Source organism: Bos indicus x Bos taurus, chromosome 1 (assembly GCF_003369695.1).
Source record: "Bos indicus x Bos taurus breed Angus x Brahman F1 hybrid chromosome 1, Bos_hybrid_MaternalHap_v2.0, whole genome shotgun sequence".
Classification (NCBI taxonomy): domain Eukaryota; kingdom Metazoa; phylum Chordata; class Mammalia; order Artiodactyla; family Bovidae; genus Bos; species Bos indicus x Bos taurus.
In genome coordinates this window covers 138123146-138138265 of record NC_040076.1, presented here as the reverse complement: position 1 = coordinate 138138265, position 15120 = coordinate 138123146, and the positions used below count along the sequence as shown (strand labels likewise).

Genomic DNA, 15120 nt, shown 5'->3' with positions numbered 1-15120 from the left:
GGGTGTGTCTGTAAGGCAGTTTCCAGATGGGATTAGCATTTGAGTTGGTGGAATCTGTAGACTGTCCTCTCCAGTGTGGTTGGACATATCCAGTCCCTTGAAAGTCCAAACAGACGAAATGCAGAGAAAGAAGGAATTTGCTCCCATTTTCCTGCCTCATTGAGGAGCTGGGATGTCTCACCCTGTCTTCTGCCCTTCGGTTGAGAGACTTAGTTCATTGACTCACCTTGTCTCAGGTCTTCAGACTAGGACTGAATTAGACTATCAGCTTTCCTGGGTCTTCATCAAGCAAAAAAGATGGTGGAGTAGAAAAATATGTGCTCATCTTCTCCTTTGAGAATATGAAAATCACAACTATCTGCTGAACAACCATTGATAGGAGGATATTGGAATCAACCATCATGCAAAATGCTAGGCTGAATGAATCACAAGCTGGAATCAAGACTGCCAGGAGAAATATCAACAGCCTCAGATGATACCACTCTAATGGCAGAAAGTGAAGAGGAACTAAAGAGCCTCTGAATGAAGGTGAAAGGAGAGTGAAAAATCTAGCTTAAAACATTCAAAAAACTAAGATCATGGCATCCAGTTCCATCACTTCATGGCAAATAGATGGGGAAAAAATGGAAACAGTGGCATATTTTATTTTCTTGGGCTCCAAAATCACTGTGGACAGTGACTTCAGCCATGAAATTAAAAGACACTTGCTCTTTGGAAGAAAAACTAGGACAAACCTAGACAGTATATTAAAAAGCAGAGACATCACTTTGCGAACAAAGGTCCATATACTCAAAGCTGTGGTTTTTCCAGTAGTTATGTATGACTTTGAAAGTTGGACCATATAGAACGCTGAGACTGAAGAACTGATGCTTTTGAACTGTGGTGTTGGAGAAGACTCTTGAGAGTCTCTTGGACTGTGAGGAGATCAAACCAGTCAATCCTAAGGAAATCAACCCTGAATATTCATTGGAAGGACTGGTGCTGAAGCTGAAGCTCCAGTACTTTGGCCACCTGATGTGAAGAGCTGACTCATTGAACTAATCTGATCCTGGGAAAGATGGAAGGAAGGAGGAGAAGGGGGCAACAGAGGATGAGCTGGTTGGATGACATCACCAACTCAATGGACATGAGTTTGAGCAAACTCTGGGAGATGGTGAAGGACAGGGAAGCCTGGAATGCTGCAGTCCATGCAGAGAATTGGACATGACTTAGTGACTGAACAACTTCCTGGGTCTTCAGCCTGTTGACAGCAAATCTTGGGACTTCTCAGCCTCCATCTTTGCATGAGCCAGTTCCTTGTAATAAATCTCCATTTGTATTATATCCATATCTATATCTTCTGTTGGTTCTGTTTCTCTGGAGAACTCTGACTAATACAGTGCAGGGGCAGAAGATATAAAGAAGACCCTAGAAAAACTAGGAAGAATGAGGTTACAGAAGAAATGAAGGTTTTGTTTACTCCTTTGGAGCTTTCCTGTGCTTAATTTAATTTGGTTTATTTATACATTTGTAATATTCTAAATCTATGGCATATGGCATACACACTTATAATGATATTAAAAGCTGAAAATATTCACAGTTCACTGAAAGCTATCTTGAGAATGTAGCACTAAAACTCCTTCCTCCCCCTGGGCCTGAACCTCTGGCACATAGACAGCTCCAAGTTTGTTAAAGGTGTTTGTATCCTGTGAGGCTTGTCACCAACTCCCACAATGCTCCATAAGCTGGACCAGTATATGAGGCACTCAAAGCCTTTCTTCTCTTTGGTTCAATTAAATGGCCAGTCTTTGAAATATCATCTTCTCTGGATACCACAGCAGAACTGGGCATGAAGGAAATCCTTGGGGGACAGAGACAATGTCTTGCTTCTCCTTTTTTGCCCCCAGAGATAACACAGAAACCACAAAACAAAACAAATTCCCCCCACCCCAACTCATTTCTATCGAAGCGGATTCTGTTCAATTAGCCTAGATTTTCTAAGATGAAGTACAGAGCAGCCTCTCTGAAGAGAACTCATTTGCTGACATCGCTTTTGCTTTCACAGTGGAGGGGAGAACAAGCTTGGGGCACTTTCTGTAAGATGAGTGCCTCCTCACCTAGCAGCTCACACCTTTCCCCAGTGAGCTTGGTGCATGCCAAGTTGCTTCAGTCGTGTCCAGCTCTTTGCGACCCTACAGCCTGTAGCCTGCCAGGTTCCTCTGTCTATGGGGTTCTCCAGGCAAGAATACTGGAGTGGGTTGCCATGCCCTTCTCCAGGGGATCTTCCTGACCCAGAGATCGAACCTGTGTCTCCTATGTCTCCTGTATTAGCAGGCGGATACTCTACCACTAGCACCATCTGGGAAGCCCGAATGGTTGTTTCCCAAAAGATCGTGTGAGGAATTAATTTTTAACATAGTGAGGCTCCTAGGGGAAGGACCTACTTGGGAATCCAGGTCAGTAAATGTGACGGGGGATGGAGGCATGCTTCCCCAGGTCTAGAGATGGGAAAGTAGAGAGAAGTTGTGTGTGTGGTGCTGTGGAGGATTCCTGCTTTCTTTTGGCAGGAATCTTTCTTTCATCCTCCCACTTCTTGAGGATGTCCTTAGGTCACTTTTTCCAAGGAGACCCCACTCCATTGCCAGGTGTCAGCAACTCCTGCTTTGTAGCTGCATTCGAGAAGGACCTGACATCACCCCTGGCTTACAACATAGAGGCTCTTCATGGTCCTGGGTGCCCAGGACACTGATGAGGAAGCCAGGCGTGAGCCTCAGTATCTAGGACAGTGGCCATGTGGCAGAGACCAGCAACAGGGGTTGCCTGGTCCACGTATCACCACAGAGCCATTGCTTATGCCAGCACCTTTGGCAAGAAGAATCTGCAGGCCACCCTGAGACCCTGTCAGATAAACACAGGTCTGTAGGGCGGAGCTAAATTTTCAGAAACTACTCAGATAAGGACTTAAGGGGAAATGAAAACTGAACTGTCCATACCATCTCCACAGTCCTACTCTGGCTCAGGGCCTGAGAAAACCCCTGCTGTAGCTGCCTCCACAGACCTCACACTGCCGTGGTCCTGGAGGCTGTGTATGGAGAATAGCCTGATGGAGGCAAAAGCTCAACCATGGATTTGATCACCACTGTCATCCAGTCTTAATCAGGGCACTTAAATCTCTTGGGAATCATGAAACATAGAAATGACAGGGACATATGTGGAGAGCTATTTGAAAGCTATCTTTAGAAGAAAGATTTTATATCAGCTGCTTGAATTGCTAGTCACCTTGTCATTTCTTGGATTTGATTTCTATATACTTCAAAGGAAAGGATACTAACGAAGTACATGACAGGACTTTTTTTCTGGATTTATTTTTGCTTACTGTAACCACAAAGTCAATAAATTATACTTAAGAAAACCTTAGTCAAGTAGCTTGATATCTGGTTTGTTGCATAGAAATAATTGCTCTGTTACAACAGCTCCAGCCAGTTACTTCCCATAACTGCTTTCCAACATAATGTTTGTCTTGTTCATAAAATACCTGGTGGTGATTTTCTTATTTACGTTTTTATATATGTGGTAGCTGTTACTGTGTTATATCTAAAACTCATCACCTACTTTCCTAGTCTAAGTATCAATATTATTTTTCAATTTTGTTGTTCTTCAGTTGCAAACTTGTGTCTGACTCTCTGTGACGCCAAGGACTGCAGCATTTCACTTCCTGTCCTTCACTATCTCCTGGAGTTTGCTCAGAGTGATGCCATGCAACCGTCTTATTCTCTGTTATTTCCTTCTCCTCTCTTCAATCTTTCCCAGCATTATGGTCTTTTCCAATGAGTTTGCTCTTAATATCAGGTGGCCAAAGTATTGGAGCTTCAGCCTCAGCATCAGTCCTTCCAATGAATACTGAAGATTGATTTCCTTTATTATTGATTGGTTAGATTGCCTTGCAGTCCAAAGGACTCTCAAGAGTTTTCTCCAGCACTATAGTTCGAAAACATCAATTCTTCGACCCTCGGTCTTTATGGTCCAACTCTCACATCTGTACATGACTACTGGAAAAACCATAGCTTGACAATATGGACCTTTGTTGGCAAAGTAATGTCTCTACTTTTTAATAGGCTGTCTAGGCTGGTCATAGCTTTTCTTCCAGGGAACAAGCACCTTTTAATTTCATGGCTGCAATCACCATCCGCAGTGATTTGGGAGCCCAAGAAAATAAAGTCTGTCACTGTTGCCATTGTTTCCCCATCTGTTTGCCATGAAGTGATGAAACCGGATGCCATGTTGTTAGTTTTTTGAATGTTGAGTTTTAACCCAACTTTTTCACTCTCATTTTTTACTTTCATCAAGAGGCTCTTTAGTTCCTCTTCACTGTCTCCCATAAGGGTGGTGTGATCTGCATATCTGAGGTCACTGATATTTCTCCCGACAATCTTGATTCCAGCTTGTGCTTCCTCCAGCCCAGCATTTCACATGATGAACTCTGCCTAGAAGTTATATAGGCAGAATGACAATACACAGCCTTGATGTGCTCCTTTCCCAATTTGGAACCAGTCCATTGTTCCATGTTGGGTTCTAACTGTTGCTTCTTGAGCTGCATACAGATTTGTCAAGAGGCAGGTAATGTAGTCTGGTATTCCCAGTTCTTGAAGAATTTTCCACAGTTTTTTGTGAGCCACACATCAAAGGCTTTAGCATAGTCAATTCAGCAGCAGTAGATGTTTTTCTGGAATTCTCTTACTTTTTTCTATGATCCACTAGATGTTGGCAATTTGGTCTCTGGTTCCTCTGCCTTTTCTAAACTCAGCTTGTGCATCTGGAAATTCTTTGTTCAAGTACTGCTGAAGCCTAACTTGTAGGATTTTGAGCCTTACCTTGCTAGCATGTGAAATGAGTGCAATTGTGCTGTGGTTTGAACATTTTTTGGCATTACCTTTCTTTAAGATTGAAAGGAAACCTGGCCTTTTCCAGTTCTGTGGCTACTGCTGAGTTTTCCAAAAATGCTAGCATATTGAGTACAGGACTTAAACAGCATCATCTTTTAGGATTTGAAAGAACTCAACTGGAATTCCATCACCTCCACTAGCTTTGTCTATAGTGATGCTTCCTGGGGCCCACTTGACTTTGCACTCCAGGATGTCTGATGCTAGGTGAGTGATCACACCATCATGGTCTTCTGGGTCATTAAGACCTTTTTTGTATAGTTCTGTGTATTCTTGCCACCTCTTCTTAGTATCTTCTGCTTCTGTTAGGTCCTTGCTGTTTCTGTCCTTTATTGTGCCCATCTTTGCATGAAATGTTTCCTTGGTATCCCTAATTTTTTGAAGAGATCTCTAGTCTTTCCCATTCTGTTTTTTTTTTTTTTTTTTCTCTTTCTTTACATTTTTCACTTTGGAAGGCTTTCTTATCTCTTCTTGCTGTTCTTTGGAATTCTGCATTCAGTTGGATATTTCTTTCCTTTTCTCCTTTGCTTTTCACTTCTCTTCTTTTCCTCAACTATTTGTAAGGCTTCCTCAGACAACCATGTTGCCTTTTTGCAGTTCTTTTTTTCTTGGGGATGATTTTGATCACTGTCTCTTGTACAATGTTATGAACCTCCACCCATAGTTCTTCAGGCACTCTGTCTATAGATCTAATCCCTTGAATCCATTTCTCACTTCCACTATCTAATCATAAGGGGTTTGTTGTAGGTCATACCTGAATGGCCTAGTGGTTTTACTTTCTTCAATTTAAGTCTGAGTTTGGCAATAAAGAGTTCATGATCTGAGCCACAGTCAGCTCCTGGTCTTGTTTTTTCCTGACTGTATAGAGCTTCTCCATCTTTGGCTGCAAAGAGTATGATCAATCTGATTTCAGTATTGATTATCTGGTGATGTCCATGTGTAGTCTTCTCTTGTGTTGTTGGAAGAGGGTGTTTGCTATGACCAGTGCATTCTCTTGGCAAAACTCTGTTAGCCTTTGCCCTGCTTTGTTTTTTACTCCAAGGTCAAACTTGTTACCCCAGTTATTTCTTGACTTCCCACTGTTGCATTCCAGTCCCCTGTGATGAAAAGGGCTTCTTTTTTTTGGTGTTAGTTCTAGAAGGTCTTGTAGGTTTTCATAGAACCGTTCAACATCATCTTCTCGGCCTCAGTGGCTGGGCCATATCTTGGATTACTGTGACACTGAATGGTTTGCCTGGGCAATGAACCAAGATCATTCTGTTGTTTTTGAGACTGCACCCAAGTACTACATTTTAGGCTCTTTTTGTTGACAAGAGGGCTACTCCATTTTGTCTAAGGGATTCTTGCCTTAGACATATCTTAATAGTAGATCTTATTACTTATATCTTAGTAATAGATATAATGGTCATGTGAATTAAATTTGCATATTTCCATCCATTTTAGTTCATTGATTGCTAATATCTCACGTTCACTCTTGGGGTGGTTGACACTGGGCCTGATTGACCACTTCCAATTTACGTTGATTCATGGACCTAACATTCCAGTCCTATGCAATATTGTACTTTACAGCATGGGATTTTACATTCACCACCAGATACATCCACAACTGGGTGTCATTTCCTCTTTGGTTCAGCCTCTTCATTCCTTCTGTAGCTGTTTCTTTGCTCTTCCCCAGTAGCATATTGGACATCTACTGACCTAGGAAGTTCACCTGTCAGTCTCATATCTTTTTGCCTTTTCATACTGTTCATAGGGTTCTCAAGGAAAGAAGGCTGAAGTGGTTTGCCATTTCCTTCTCAAGGGGACCACATTTTGTCAGAAATCTCCACCTTTCCAAAGATGGTGTAGTAGCAGGATGTGCCCTCATCCTCTCCTGTGAGTGTTTTTGGAGTCTCTGGCAGAGGCGTGGGTCAACAGTGGCCTGCTGCGGGGTCAGGGACACTGACAGCAGCCCTCCTGGGAAGGCATGGCATGCTGGCCTAAGTCCTTTGGAGGTGGTTGCATGATCACCTTTTCAATACTTGAACTGCATTTTTCACTAACCATTATTCCAGTTTCTAAATCTTTTTTGCTATTTCTTATCTTTTTTCGTACATATGTACTGAATTCTTAATTTTGGTAATTATATTTGTTTCAGTCTTAAAATTGACATTCAACTCTTTATAGAATCTAGTTCTGTCATTGTGTCATTTATTTACTTGAACATATCATAGTTACTTTAAAATCCATGTCCAACAATTCCAATAGGTGGATCACATATGGATTTGTTTCTTTTTGTTGTTGTTTGTTTTTGGTTTGGTCTTGTCTCTTGGCTTATCTGGTCATTTTTGAGGGAATACTGGACAATCAATATATGTAAAATAGTGCAGACATGTTGGGTGATATTATGTTCCTCTCAAGAGGATATGATTTTTTTTCTGGCTGATAGTAGTTGCAGATCACCTTAATACATTTAGGACTGAGATATTTAAGGCTAGGTTTCTGAGGACTGGTCTGTTTCGTTTGCTTTTATTTCCAGTATTCAGGGTATTCAGCTGAAGACTTTAGTTGTTTACCTAGACCCCTCTTCAGCTTTGTGAATCTGCTGAAAGCTCTGCCTCTTAGCAGCTACTTTCTCCTAAATGTCTTGCCCCTGAGCTTCTTAGGATTCAGCAAGTGCCTTAGGTTAAAACCCATTCAGAATGTCAGACTTACTTTTCTTTTGTTCCGTTTTCTCTGGAGAATGTACTCCTTGAGTCCTGGCTGCCTTTGTAGCTCTAGGATTTTGTTTTCCAAACCCAGTGAAACTGTTGCAAGCTCTGGCCACAACACTCTGCTTCTGCCCGTGCCCCAGAGGAAAATGCTGTGGGAAGTGCTCACCTCCATGTATCTCCCTTGTTTTAGGTTCTGGGCCCTCAAGTGCTGCCTACCTTTGTTCACCTTGACTGATCTCTGATATCTTCAGAGAGTTGTTTTAAAAAACTTACTCACACTTTACATTGTTTAAATTTTACAGTGTCCTCTGTACAACTGTTGAAGGTGGGTGATTTAGTGTGGTATAAACTTACTTCATCACAGTTGAAAGTGTGTTAGTTGCTCAGTCGTGTCTGACTCTTTGCGACCTCATGAACTGTAGCCTGCTAGGCTTCTCCATCCATGGGATCTTCCAGGCAAGAGTACTGGAGTGGGTTGCCATTTCCTTCTCCAGGGGACCTTCCTGACCCAGAGATCGAACCCCAGTCTCCCACATTGCAAGCAGACGCTTTACCATCTGAGCCAACAGGGAATCCCATCACAGTTGAAAGCTGAGGTCTCAGTCTTGAGTTTTTATGTCATGATCACATTTTCTGCCTAGATATTCTATTTGGTTGTTTTTCAAATCAGCATCATCTCTTTTTTTGGATAGTATTCTGTTTCTGTTTCATGTTTTCTATTCTTTAGTTTTAATCATTTGAAATACATTCATTTTATAGTTTGTATCCTATTAAGTTATCTGAAATTTCTCAGGGGTTTAATTTTATTATATATTATCTGCTGACTCAGTTTGCATTTGCTTCTGCCAGATGCCCTAGGAGATTATTAACAGCAGAGAACCAACTTTTATGTTAATTTCTTGGGTTGGGATGTCCTAAAGCCATAGAGCCATAGAGCATATTTGAATTCCAAATGTAAGTGAGCAGACACATGGTTAAAAAATATGAAGGGAGATATTTTTTTTCCTCCTCTCAAAGTTCAGATCTGTAGAGATAAGCTTATGATTTTGTTTACTTGTGAATGAGTGTTTCTTGAATTATATTTTCTCTTAAGATATGGACCATATATGGGATTCTGACTTTATACGTTTCTATTAGTTCCAACTCTCCACATTACATGGGCTCAAGGTCTTGGCTTCTGTGGGTTCTGAGTTCCTTGGGCTGCTAAGAAATTAGCACCTATTGCTCCCTCTGATTTTCAGTTTTATTTCTGCTTAATCCCCAAGGATTTGCCTCATTTTCTTGTGGACTCAGCTGTTTATATATGAAGACACTCATATACTTTACTCAGCATTTTTAGGTGTTTTTTTAGACAAAGGTTTTCTAGTTGTCTAGTTTTCGTAATTTCAGAAATGAAATTTTCACTGACATAATTTACATTTCTTGTTTACTTAAATGTTATCTATTATTAAATACCATCATCAACATTTTTCCCACGTGTATATAAAATGTGAACAATTGGATTATAATATTTAATATATATATTATGCATATATACCATGTAATACATTATATATGGTATATAATAGATTGTAAAGCTTTGTGATAACTGCTCTGTGAACTGGGTATAAAAGCATGATAAAATCTGGCCTATTGAAATAGTTGGAAGTACATCACACTTCTTTCAGCTACATGTTTCCCTGTATCTGTTTTGAAACTGATTTTCTCAGTGAGATTAAACAATGTTGTGGCTTTGAAGCTTTCAAACATTGAAAGATATATCTCTGGGGAATGTATATTTATGTGTGAATTACTTCACATTCATTCATATATGTTACTTATATTTGGATTTTAAAATTTTATATTTGCATTAATTTGAATATCCTTTTATTCCTTCTGTAGGAAGATACTTCATCGAGATTTGAAATCAAAGAATATATTTCTGAAAAATAATAAACTTAAAATTGGTAAGATTTTAAAATATGTATGCCATGAAAGAGTGCATTCTAGATTTTATTATTATCTATCAAATTAAAATATAAAGTAACTAAAAGTAGTAGAATAATCATTGGTTTATTCAAACTTCTTAAATTTTTGTGCTTTATTGGTTGTGCCCAACAACAACAACAGCAAAAAGACCAATTGTTTCTGATTATCTGATAGAAACTGAGGTATAAAACATTTGCTATTTATTAGTAGATCCAACAAATGTCTTTTGAGTTCCTATTCCATGCCAAGCACTAACCATTAACAAATGATTAGACTTGTTTTACTAGTTTGATTACTATAGTTTTCCTACTCCCACATTTATTTTATCATAAGCAATTAGGAGTTATCACAGATTATTAAAGTGTTGATATAGCGAGTTCTCCTTTAGAACTGTATCTATACTCCTAACAGTTACAGAATTGTTTGATCTTCACGTAAGATGTTCTTAGAGGGGAAGACATAAAACCATAGACAAATTAAGCAATTATACTGAAACTGGTGGATTCAAGTTTTTATAGTCATGTTCTTGAAAAGTCTCAGGTTTTTTATTTAAATTTTCTTTATTGTAAATGAAGAACAAATTCCCCCCTCACTCAGATAAAATTGCAGATCATATATTCAGTGCTTCCAGAATCATTCTGTTTGTTGTTACTCAGACTTGAAATATCTTTTTGTTTCAAGTTGTTGGTTTTCCCTAATACCAGGAAAAAAAAGCAGTTTTAGCTTACATAATTCACTTTCCTATCATCAAACTCTTCTTTCTCCTACAAGGCTTTTATTTTTAAAGCTTTTCACCAATATTATATAATTTAAAATGTATAACTTTTTCTTCAACATGGTATGAATAATTGTGTATTAAAATTGTCAAATTAGACACACTGTTGTTAATTTCCAGTACAGTACTGGTTTTCATGTTTTAAGTATTCATAGAAGTTAATTATTATTTCAAGGGGATTTTGGAGTTTCTCGACTCCTAATGGGATCCTGTGATCTAGCCACCACTTTAACTGGAACTCCCCATTATATGAGCCCGGAGGCTCTGAAACATCAAGGCTACGACACAAAGTCGGATATCTGGTGAGTGGGCATGGGCCATTCCAGGCGCCTTATTCATTTTGCTACCTTGAGATACAGTGCATTTTGTTTTTAGGCTCATTTACTTAACTACATCCACTCATTTGTCCGTTTTAAATGTTAGCTATTCTGTGAATAGTGTAAAGAAGATCTTTTAGGTTGGAAATGTGATATATTCATTAAATTGATTTCAAAAATTCTCTTTATTCATAGATTAACTGGTTGACTTAGATTTTTTCTTCTTGAACCACAAGGGAAAGTTCCTGATGTATCATAAACATTAACTTTTGATACATTTCTGCTAGCCTATTACATAAAGCATTTGTAATTCTAATCACTCTGCTTTATTTATTTTTTTTAAGGTTAACTTCCACCTCTGTGGGGAATATGTAGCTTTCTTTTATTTTTTGTCTTCTTATTGCCTTTAAGAATATTTACTAAAAGTATTAGCTTTAAGGATACTTAAATTTTAAAAATTCTGGGTTTTCAGTGATAGCTACATCTGAGATTTCTTTGAGCTCTGTTCCAAAAGAATTTCTCCTTCCTCATCATGGAACCAGATTAAATCTCAGTACAAGAAACCAAGTGGAAAATTGTATTCTGTTGTTAGCAATAGATCCTATTTGGGAAAATTTCCTTTCCTTTGAAGAGGAATCTTATATAATTTTCAACTTGTTAAGGGTTGAAAGGACAATTTAGCTGAGAGCTTGTTAATTAAGTAAATAATCATTGTATGCAAATCAACTAAAGTAGTTCAGAGCTATCAGCAGTGTTAAAGATTGTGCCTACTTCATTCTTCTAAAGAAGATAAAGTAGAAAGTTACCTTTTCTCTGGTAGGGAAAAGTAAGCACAATAGGGATTATGTGTTGGGGTTTTCATCAGGGTTATTACTCCTTTTTTGTTCTTATCTCTCCCAAATGGGAGAGAACACTGTTACAGTTAGATCTACCTAGGGCAGATCCCCATCCATCCTGCCCTTTTAGTCACTCTTGAGATTATGCATTTCTAGGTTCTTCAGTGTTTTTTTTTTTTTTTTTTCATTGTTAACTGTTTTCTGCCCTGGTGGTCTTTCCCGATTCACCTATTATCTTTCCTCAATCACCTCCTTCCCTGATTCCCTCCAAAAACCAAAACCAGATAAAAACCCACAAAGATATGTTATGAATGAATTTTTTAAAATTTTGCTTTATTGTACATCTCTTTGCCCATGACTGTGTAATAGCCCTTAGGGTGTAAAATCAAAGGTGATAGGATTCCTGTTCCTCAGGAGAAATTTTCTTGCTCTTTTTGATGTAATTTTCTCCAGTTAAAGAAAAATCAATATTGAGCTTTGGAATGAATTCAAGATACATATCTAAATTTCTCTTCACATTTATTATTATTATGGTCAGTTAAAAATAGACAAATATAAAATTTATTCATGATTATAGTTACATGGTATCTCAGGAAGATATTACATCATGTCATTTGAGTGGAGAATAGATTTGTTTTATGCAGCTCATTATTTAAGTCTTTAGAATTACTTATAGCAGGAAAACTGTATGTAATTTTTGATTCCTTGCGACAAGAATCTATATTTGCTTGCCAAATCAGATGGATGTCACTAGAAAACCGAGGCTATGGAACCCACTTTTGTCTCAGTTGTGACTCCATTAAACTTTTTTCGAAAAAAACTGCTCCTCATGTTGTATAAAGAATCATAGGAATATCAGACAGTATTGCTATAATATCTTAGCAATCTTACAAAAATGATATCTGACTCAGGCAAAACTTTAAGAAGCTAACACCTCCCAAATATAGAAATGTAGGAGAAGGTCAGCTCTCCTTGCAAAGATTACTAACTACTCAGCAAATTCTAGCTAAGGATAACCACCATATTATGAATTTATTGATTACCTTGGTTGTATCTGAATCAAATGGGCTTATCTAGTAATGAAATGTCTATTGCTAAACCTAAAGTGGAAAGAATAACAGAGAATTATAAATTATAGTGAAGGATGTATAAGTGTGATGAGTAATCTTTGGGAGACACTCCTAGAAAATTTAGATTGAATGAGGTTGAGAATTTTTCCACTGAATCTCAGTTTGTAGCCTCTGTTTACTGTGGGATATTTTGTTAGGATTGGAAACACTTATGAATAATTAACAGGTGTTTAGATTCAGCGCTAATGACTGTACATATTTATTTATAATGCTTAAAGAATTGTTATTACTATAATGCTATTATTTTCATTTGTTAATGTTTGCCCATATGTAACACTATCCTTCTTTTACAATCTGCCTAAACCTTTTGGGATTCATTTATTTACAGCCATCAAGTACAGGAAGTCTCTTTCTTAAAAGTGAGGTTACGAAAGTTTATGAACAGTTATTTATAATTAGGTTCACTGAGGGCAGTACTTTGAACATGACTGATTTGTATAAGCTATTGCTGAAGATTTTTCCCCCACAGGAAAAATATATATGAGTTGAGTTCCTAGACTAGCTCTTTAAATTGGTTTAAACTGTGGATAGTGGTAGCAGTTTAGTTGCTAAATTGTGTCCAACTCTTGCAACCCCCATGGACTATATAGCCCATTAGGCCTCTCTGTCCATGGGATTTTCCAGGCAAGAATACTGGAATGGGCTGACATTTCCTTTTGCAGGAGATCTTCCTGACCCAGGATTGAACACACATCTCCTGCATTGCAGGCAAATTCTTTACTGCTGAGTCACCAGGGAAGCTGTTAGAATGGTTGTTTTTGTAGGAGAAACAAGGGTGCTATAATTAAGCAGATAAAGGACAGAAATGGTGTGGACCTAACAGAAGCAGAAGATATTAAGAAGAGGTGGCAAGAATGCACAGAAGAACTGTACAAAAAAGATCCTCATGACCAAGATAATCATGATGGTATGATCACTCACCTAGAGCCAGACATCCTGGAATGTGAAGTCAAGTGGGCCTTAGAAAGCATCACTACGAACATAGCTAGTGGAGGTGATGGAATTCCAGTTGAGCTATTCCAAATCCTGAAAGATGATGCTGTGAAAGTGCTGCACTCAATATGCCAGCAAATTTGGAAAACTCAGCAGTGGCCACAGGACTGGAAAAGGTCAGTTTTCATTCCAATCCCAAAGAAAGGCAATGCCGAAGAATGCTCAAACTACCGCACAATTGCACTAATTTCACACACTAGTAAAGTAATGCTCAAAATTCTCCAAGCCAGTCTTTAGCAGTACGTGAACTGTGAACTTCCAGATGTTCAAGCTGGTTTTAGAAAAGGCAGAGGAACCAGAGATCAAATTGCCAACATCTGCTGGATCATGGAAAAAGCAAGAGAGTTCCAGAAAAACATCTGTTTCTGCTTTATTGACTATGCCAAAGCCTTTGACTGTGTGGATCACAATAAACTGTGAAAAATTCTGAAAGAGATGGGAATACCAGACCACCTGACCTGCCTCTTGAGAAACCTATGTGTAGGTCAGGAAGCAACAGTTAGAACTGAACATGGAACAACAGACTGGTTCCAAATAGGAAAAAGAGTATGTCAAGGCTGTATATTGTCACCCTTTCAGGTATGACCTACATCAAATCCCTGATGATTTTACAGTGGAAGTGACAAATAGATTCAAGGGATTAGATTTGGTGGACAGAATGCCTAAAGAACTGTGGACAGAGACTCGTGACTTTGTACAAGAGGCAATGATCAAGATAATCCCCAGAAAAAGAAATGCAAAAAGGCAAAATGGTTGTCTGAGGAGGCCTTACAAATAGCTGAGAAAAGAAGAGAAGCTAAAGGCAAAGGAGAAAGGAAAGATATGCCCATCTGAATGTAAAGTTCCAAAGAATAGCAAGGAGAGATAAGAAAGCCTTCTGAGGTGATCAATGCAAAGAAATAGAGGACCCAGAGGGATGGGATAGGGAGGGAGGTGGGGGGGGTTCAGGATGGAGAACACATGTACACCCATGGCAGATTCATGTCAATGTATGACAAAACCAATGCAATATTGTAAAGTAACTAGCCTCCCAAAAAATAAATAAATAAATTAAAAAAGAAATAGAGGAAAACAGTAGAATGGGAAAAACTAGAGATCTCTTCAAGAAAATTAGAGATACCAAGGGAACATTTCATGCAAAAATGGGAACAATAAAGGGCAGAAATTGGATGGACCTACCAGAAGCAGAAGACATTAAGAGGTGGCAAGAACACACAGAAGAACTATATAGAAAAGATCTTCATGACCCAGATAACCATGATGGTGTGATCACTTATTTAGCATCAGACATCCTGGAGTGGGAAGTCAAGTGGGCCTTAAAGCATCACTGCGAACAAAGGTAGTAGAGGTGATGGAATTCCAGTTGAGCTATTTCAAATCCTAAAAGATGATGCTGTGAAAGTGCTGCACTCATTATGCCAGCAAATTTGGAAAACTCAGCAATGGCCACAGGACTAGAAAAGGTCAGTTTTAATTCCAATCCCAAAGA

The 15120-nt window shown here is 38.6% G+C and overlaps 1 protein-coding gene across 14 annotated transcripts in view; it reads left to right on the top strand.

Moving 5' to 3' along the window:
• Positions 1–15120, top strand: part of NEK11 (NIMA related kinase 11) — a 273343-nt gene that overhangs the window by 73952 nt on the left and 184271 nt on the right. For all 14 annotated transcript variants that reach the window (XM_027546332.1, XM_027546343.1, XM_027546323.1 and 11 more), the window contains 2 exons: positions 9494–9558; positions 10531–10657. In XM_027546332.1, the coding sequence (XP_027402133.1) occupies positions 9494–9558; positions 10531–10657 (192 nt within the window). The remainder of the gene's footprint in view (positions 1–9493; positions 9559–10530; positions 10658–15120) is intronic.